This window comes from Chiloscyllium plagiosum, chromosome 4 (genome assembly GCF_004010195.1).
Source record: "Chiloscyllium plagiosum isolate BGI_BamShark_2017 chromosome 4, ASM401019v2, whole genome shotgun sequence".
Taxonomy (NCBI): Eukaryota; Metazoa; Chordata; class Chondrichthyes; order Orectolobiformes; family Hemiscylliidae; genus Chiloscyllium; species Chiloscyllium plagiosum.
In genome coordinates, this window is record NC_057713.1 from 16,883,708 (window position 1) to 16,892,109 (window position 8,402).

General features: G+C 40.5%; 1 protein-coding gene across 5 annotated transcripts in view; it reads right to left on the bottom strand.

Moving 5' to 3' along the window:
* LOC122548881 (receptor-type tyrosine-protein phosphatase mu-like) overlaps positions 1–8,402 on the bottom strand; it is a 701,186-nt gene that overhangs the window by 243,768 nt on the left and 449,016 nt on the right. For all 5 annotated transcript variants that reach the window (XM_043687785.1, XM_043687784.1, XM_043687783.1 and 2 more), the window contains exon 11: positions 2,506–2,779. In XM_043687785.1, coding sequence (XP_043543720.1) covers positions 2,506–2,779 — 274 coding nt within the window. The remainder of the gene's footprint in view (positions 1–2,505; positions 2,780–8,402) is intronic.

Consider the following 8,402-nt stretch of genomic DNA (forward strand, 5'->3'; position numbering starts at 1 on the left):
GAACACGGGGGTTAACACCTTCAACATATTGTCTAGCTATCACCATTGTTAACAGCTAACCTGAGAATGCAACTTTTTAAAAAAAGGTTTTGTGATTTACACATGAAAAAAGTGAAGCTATCATGGTATTCAAACAGATGAAAGACTTAACAGACAATCAATTTCTCAGTGTATAAATTCAGTTACATCACATTGTTAATTTTTGCTATAAATTCTTTGTGTTAGGATTGAGCCCTCCACTATCACCTGATGAAGGAGCGATGCTCCGAAAGCTAGTGTGCTTCCAATTAAACCTGTTGGACTATAACCTGGTGTTGTGTGATTTTTAACTTTGTACAACTAACTGGTTATGCATTTAAATACCAAGGCATGTTTTGGTTTAGAAAAAACAGCAATACTCTTCTTTATTAACTTTCATAGGAACCCTGGTGAAAATGAACTCTTTGGACAACAGACAATGTCTGAAAAAGGCTTGGTATTGCTGTACCCAGATAATGACCAGTCTAGCAACATTTGTTGAAATGCTGTGCCACAGGTTGGTTGGGTTGGTTCGTCTGGGTGGCCCAGATAATGACCAGTCCAGCAACATTTACTTTCACATTATTTCACATTTTGCTATCACACACAGGGTGATTGCCATTTGGTGAAATGCCAGAAGATTGGGCATTTCTTTAAGTTTGCTCCCTCTCATGATTAGCACACTGAATGTAGAGTAGTAAAAACTAGAAGGGTGGAGAAGTTTCAACAAAGAATGTTCATTTAGCAAACTAACACGCTTTATTACCAGCTTTCCGAAGAGTTATTTCTCTAGCCATTGGATATGGGCATTGTTGGCAAGATCAGAATCAATTGCAATCCCTAATATCGTTTGAAAAGTTGGTGGTGAGTTGTTTTCTGGAAATGCTGCAATCCATATAATGTTGTGCTTTTCTACAGAGAGTTCCAGGCTTTTGACCCTGTGACAGTGGTGGGACAACAACATAGTTCCAAGTCAATATGGACTTTGACTTGGAAGGGAGTATTCAGATGGTGGTGTTTGCATGTGCCTGTTGCAAGTGTTAAAGGCTTTGAAAGCAAATGTTGAAGAAGCTTTGATGAGTTGCTGAAATGGATTTTGGAGATGGTGCCAGTAATGGAGGAAGTGAAGACTTAAGTTAGTCGTTATGTGCCAATCAAGCAGCCAGCTTTGTCCTGGATTGGTATTGAGCTTCTTCATAGGAATGTAGCAAATAGATACAGGAGTCGGCCATTTGGTCCATTGAGCACATTCTGCCAGAGGTGTTGCTGGGCCTGCACTCACCAAGTAGGTGAAGAGTACTCGAATATATTCATGCCTTGTGTGTGTAGACATTGGAGTGGCTTTGAGGAATCAGGATGTAAGTTACTCACCACAGATTTCTCAGTCTTTCCCCGTTCTCATTGTCACTGCGTTTACATGATTGATCCATTCAATTTCTGGTCATTGGGCACCAAATTGATTATTGAAACCAGGATGTTAATAATGATGGAATTCTACAATAGCAATTCGGTTTAATGTTGAGGGGCAGTAGGTGGATTCTATTCTGTTGGAATCACTGTCTGGCAGTCATGAGGCACAAGTGTTCCTAGTAGTTGGCAGTTGCTACAGGAGATAACAGTAAATGTGTTCCTTGAATGTAGAAAAGCTACTTTATTGTACTTCAAACAAAGCTGCTTTATACCAACTGAACTCTTGCTTAATTAGTTCCCAGTTCACGTAACAGAAGTGTGCTAAAGTGTGGGTATACCAAATACCCAGGACACCTGGGTATAGTGATAGTGTTCCTACCTCTAAGTGAGGAGACTGGGTTCAGGTCTATGGTTCCTGATGTGTGTATAATGTCTCTGAACAGATTGATTAGAAAATCTCCACAATACACAGGAGTAATTACTGAGCTTATACTCCAGATGGCTGTCTGCGCTTTCAGTCAGTGTTTGAGCTGGTTACTTCAATTTTGCAATTTATCTTTGCTAATATGGGGCATTGCAAGCTTTGCTATTGCATGGTCAGCATTGAGCTCAGTACAGACATAACCACCAAGAAGCAGGCGATAACCTATTTTATGAGGAACCAAATGGGCAGGCCAACGGTTTTTCATGTTTAAGTAAGAGGCAACATGGCCATTGTCCTATGAGACCATAGGGCTGTTCGCTCCTTAGAGAAAGAGATGACTGGTGGTCGTTTAATCTAAGGGTCACATGCAAGGGGTGAGATTGAGAAGGACAATCCTTCATGGTGACTGCAGTTGGTGTGTGAACTGCTATTGGTGCCACTGTGAATCTCAAACCAGCTGGCTTGCCAACTGAGCAAAACCAAACCCCATTACTTTTCATTTTTACATGCACTTTATAGATAAATGATGGTAGTATTAGGTAATGTATGGAAATAAATGGATAAATGATGGCATATTCATTAATATATGAAAACAAAAATAATCATTGCCTATCTTATGGTTGTGCTCAACAGTTACAGCTATGGACACTTACCCCATTGGCTTTGCTCACTGCCTGGAAATAAATGCTGTAGCTCTTATGAGGGAGTAAGGGGGCATTCCAGTAGCCACTGTAGGTCTTGTTATCTCCAACAATAAATGGTTGGGCTATTTGAAGAGCATCTGGTGGAAATTCTGCAGCAAAGTAATGAGGGGAGTCTGAAATCGAGGCGTTTTGGTAGGTGATGGGGACAAAGTAGCAGTCCAGGACATCAGTGGCCTTCTTGCTTCTGCGTGGGTGTTCCTCTTCCACAATGACCTGATAGGCACTGATAATAAAGCAGAGAGAAAAGAAAACATGAACTAAAATATTAACAAGATTAATTGACTGTACAACAACTACTACCTTCCACGTTGGCACATACTCTTTTACAATTTTCTCATTTGGTTGGGATTTTGACCCATCATCCCATGGAAAGAATCTTAGGCTGATTAAAATTAAAAATCAAAACAGAAGTTGCTGGAAAAGCTCAGCAGGTCTGTCAGCATCTGTACAGAGAAATCAGAGTTAACTTTTCAGTTCAGGTGAGCCTTCGTTAAAACTTCCCCAATCGTGAGGAAGCATCACTGGACCCGAAACATTACCTCTGATTTCTCTTCACAGAAGCTATCAGACCTGTTGAGGTTTTCCAGCAACTTCTGTTCCTGTTTCTCATTTACAGCATCCGCAGTTCTTTCAGTTTTTATTTAAAATTAAAAATGTTACTTTTGAACTCATTCTAACTCTCAAGCAATTAAACTAACCACAGCAGAAGCAGATCTTTTTAATCTACTTCTTCAGATGTATTATGATACACCTCTGGAGAACCTGGGTTCCTGGCTCAAAGGTAGGGTCACTACCAATGTGCCACAAGAAAGCTACAATGTGCACTTTAGCTATATGGATCAGTTTGTAGCATGTTTCAACTACTTAGAACCAGTACAATGAGACCAGAAGATCATAGGAGCACAAATTAGGCCATTCAGCCCATCAAGCCTGCTCCACTATTAAATCATGGCTGATGAGTTTCTCAAACCATTTTCCTACTTTCTCCCTGAACTCTTGATCCCCTTGACAATCAAGAACCTATCTATCTCCATCTTAAACATACTCAATGACCTGGCCTCCACAGCCTTCTGTGGAAGTGAATTCCATAGATTCACCACTCTCTGGCTAAAGAAGTTTCTTCTTATCTCTGTTCTGAAAGGTCTTCCCTCTACTCTAAGGCAGTGCCTTCAAATCCTGGTCTCCCCTACCAATGGAAACATCTTCCCATTATCCACTCTCTCCAGGTGATTCAGTATTCTGTATATTTCAATTAGATCACCCTTCATCCTTAAAAACTCCATCGAGTATAGACTCAGAGTCCTCAAATGTTCTTCATATGTTCAAATCCTCTCAAAATAAATACCATCATTGCATCCTAATTACTGACTCAACCTGCAAGTTTACTTTGAGAGAACTCCCAAGTCTCTTTGCACTTCAGACTTCTGAATTTTCTCCCCATTTAGAAAATAATCTATACCTCTATTCTTCCTACCAAAGTGCATCACCTCACACTTTCCAACATTGTACTCCATATGTCACTTCTTTGATGACTCTCCTAATCTGTCCAAATCCTTCTTCAGTCTCCCTGCCTCCCTACTACCTGTCCCTCTACCTATCTTTGTATCATCTGCAAACTTAGTCAGAATGCCCTCAGTTTTCTCATCTAGATCATTAATGCATAAAGTGAAAAGTTGTATTCCCAACACTGAGCCTTGTGGAACATCAGTTATCTGCCACTCTGAGAAAGACCCTTTTATCCCCATTCTCTGCTTTCTGCCAGACAGCCAATCTTCTATCCATACCAGCACCTTACCACTAACATCATGGGCCCTTATCTTACTCAGTAGCCTCCTGTGTGGCATGTTGTCAAAGGCCTTCTTGAAGTCCAGGTAGATAACATCCATTGGCTCTCCTTGGTCTGATCTGCTTGTTACCTCTTCAAAGAACTCTAGCAGGTTTGTCAGGCATGACCTATCCTTGATGAAACCATGCTCTATTTTACCGTACACTTGCCTGCATTGAGAAATCTCATGCTTCATGATGGATTCCAGGATCTTACCCATGACCAAAGTTAGGCTAATTGGTCTGTAATTTTCCATTTTCTGCCTTACTCCCTTTTTAAACAGTGGAGCGATTTTCCAGTGCTCAGGGACCTTCCTTGATTCTAGTGATTCCTAAAAGATTACCACTGATGCCTACACTATCTCTTCAGTTATCTCCACTAGAACTCTGGAATGTAGTCCATCTGGTCTAGATGACTTATCTATCTTCAGGCTATTCAGTTTTTCTAGCACCTTCTTCTTGGTGATGGCAACCATACTCAGCTTTGCCCTTTCACTCTTGAATTTTTTAGACATTACGCGTGTCTTCCACCGTGAAGACTGATGTGAAATAATTATTCAGTTCCTCAACCATTCCCTTGTTCCCCACTACTATCTCTCCAGCATCATTTTCCTATGGCCCAATGTCCACTTTTGCCTCCCTTTGCCCTTTATATATCTAAAGAAACTCTTACAGTCTTCCTTTATATTACTGGCTAGCTTACCCTCATATTTAATCGTTGCCCTCCTTATTCTTTTTTTGTTGCCCTCTGTTGGTCTTTGTAAGCTTCCCAATCCTCTGGTTTCCCATTGTTCTTCACTACTTTATATACTTTTGCTTTGCTTTTATGCTTCCCTGACCTCCCTAGTCAGTCATGGTTGCCTCATCCTCCCTGTACCATGTTTCTTTTTCCTCAGGATGAATCGTTGCTGTGTCTCCTGAATTACTCTTAGAAACTCCTGCCATTGCTGTTCCACTGTCTTTCCTGCTAGGGTTCTTTCCCAGTCAATTCTACTCAGCTCCTCCCTCTGTCGTTGCCTATATTCAGCTGAAATACCATTTTCTCTGATTCTATATTCTCTCTCTCAAATTACAGAGTAAATTCGCTCATGTTATGATCACTGCCTCCTAAGGGTTCCTTCACCTTAAGCTCCCTTATCAAGTCTGCCTCATTGCACAACACTAAATCCCATATTGCCTGTTCCCTAGTGGACCCCATCGCAAGCTGCTCCAAAAAGACATTCCACAAATTTCTTTTCTTGTGAACCACTACCAACCTGATTTGCCAGTCCACCCACATATTGAAATTTCCCATGATCACTGTAACTTTGCCTTTCCTTTGCATCTTTTCTATCTCCTGGTATATCGTAGGCCCCAGCTCCTGACACTGTGGGCAACTTATACATGACTTCAACTTTTTTATTAACCATTGTGATTCCTCAATTCTATCCACACAGACTCTACACCATCTGACCCTACTTTGTTTCTTACCATTGACTTAATTTCATTTCTGACTAATCAAGTCAACCCCTCCCTGTCTGTGCTCCTGCCTATCTTTTCGATAGGATGTGTATCCTTGAATATTCAAGTCCCAATCTTGGTCCCCTTGCAGCCACATCACCGTGATACCTACCCCATCAAACCTGCCAATTTCAATCTGCACCACAAGCTCATTTACCTTATTCCTTATAGTGCGTGCATTCAGATATAAAACCTTCAGTCCTGTATTAACCGTCCCTCCTTTCATTGTCATGTATTTGCCCAGTCTACTTGAAGTTTGACTGCTAACCCTTTTCAGATGCTCTGTCCTGGTTGTGTCTGTGCTGCAGATTTTAATAACCTCTCCTGAGTTCTGCACTCTTCCCCCCTCCTTTTAATTCGGGATTTCGAATTCCCCCTATAAATGAATGAGTCAATTGCCTCAATCCATACGCAAGTCAAAATTGTACTATTCATTTTGAGAACTGCAACTGCTAGGGCTGGAAATTTGAGGTTTAACTTGATAAACGGATTTTGAGCTCCCCTGCCCTATTTTCTTGCTTTCTTTTCTGTTGGTTGTTCACCATCAAAAGGTCCTCAGGATCTGTTTTACATATGCCACAAAATAGAATGAGTTTGGAAATCAAGTGGAATCTGTGCAATCAATCAGGTTGAATGAAAGCAAGGAACATTTCCCATCGATCATCTTTAAATCTCTCATCATCTTGTTGATGTTATGAAAATTAAAGAACAAAGCTGTCAGACAATTACTTGTGCACATTATGCAAAACATGTTTAAGAAAGTACAACTGTAGAAATGTTTCTCTTCTTGAGGTGCCAGTTTGTTTGGGATAATTAAAATTACAAAATCGTTGACAGTTCCAGGCAAATGGGGCACTTGTATACAGAGAATATATTCATTTGACAGTACAGAATCTGAGTATTGCTATAAAAGGACATGTTTTGTTGAATCATTTATTTTACTTTCAGAGAATGATAGAATCTTAGAGTACAGAAGCAGGCTATTTGACCCATTGTATCTGTACGGGGGCGGTGGGGGGCGGAGGCGGTAGAATATTGAAATATCACATACACGTTAGTCCTCAAACCATCCCTCCCCTGGGCTAAATCCCAGGGAATCAGGAAGTTGGTGGGATCTCCACTCTCCAATAAATGACACTCCTCCCCCACATCCAAGACAGCACATTAAGTTGCATTGTGTAAAAAATTAGGGAAATAAATTCAATGGCAACACTAAAATGTCAATCTAATAAGCAAGCACATTATTCACTGATGAGGAAAACACTTTGATTGAATATCTATTTATAGATGTGATTATTCATGCAGAGACAAGCCATCAGCCAAATAACAGGTTGAGTAATGTAAGTTAGGAGTGAATCTTCTTTCTTCTCTTTCCTTAAGTTAATATTTTTTCTTCACTCTCTTTAAGTTAATCACACCATTACACCTCTCTCTGAATATCTCTGTCACACTAGAAATATCTCTGAACTGGGCAACAATGTAAGGCTGCAGACTGATACAAATTGGTTAAGTAGGTGGGCAAAAGATCGAGCAATGGAGTATAATGTGAAGTTTTTCTCTTTGGTATTTAGGATTTTAAAAAAGCAGAGTATTAGTTAACTGGAGAATGACTACAGAATTCTCAAGTGTACATCAATCTAGGATCTTTAGCACATGAACCACAATAAATTAGTACACATGTGAATAAGGTTAATGGAATAATTATAAGAAAAATTGAACAGAAAAGTAAGAATGTAATGCTTTAGGTATTGATGGCATTTGTGAAGCCACCTTTTGATTACTGTGTACAGTTTTCTTCTTCTGACTTAAGGAAGAATGAAAATGAAGTGGAGGTAGTTCAGAGGAGGTTGACCATGTTACTGGCCAGACTGAGCATGCTATCTTCTAAGGAATTATTAGACAAACTGGACTTCTTTTCAATGGAGTTTAGAAGAGCTAGGACAGTGATTTGATTGACGCTTATGAACTCCCAAATGGTATTGACAAGGTGGACATGGAAAGGATCTTTCAGGTTTGTTCAGAACTAGAGGAAATTAGTTCAAAATTAGTGGTCACCCTTTTAGGACAGAGGTGAGAGGATTTTTCTTTGTCTCAGAGGGATATGCAGCTTTGAAACTCTCTACCTCAAAGGCAGTGACGGTGGGGTCAATGTACGTTTTTAAGGAATATAGAACATAGAACATAGAACAATACAGCACAGAACAGGCCCTTCGGCCCACGATGTTGTGCCGAACATTTGTCCTAGCTTAAGCACCTATCCATGTACCTATCCAATTGCTGCTTAAAGGCCACCAATGATTCTGACTCTGCCACTCCCACAGGCAGCGCATTCCATGCCCTCACCACTCTCTGGGTAAAGAACCTACCCCTGACATCCCCCCCATACCTTCCACCCTTCACCTTAAATATATGTCCCCTTGTAACACTCTGTTGCATCCGGGGAAAAAGTTTCTGACTGTCTACTCTATCTATTCCTCTGATCATCTTATAAACCTCTATCAAGTCACCCCTCATCCTTCACC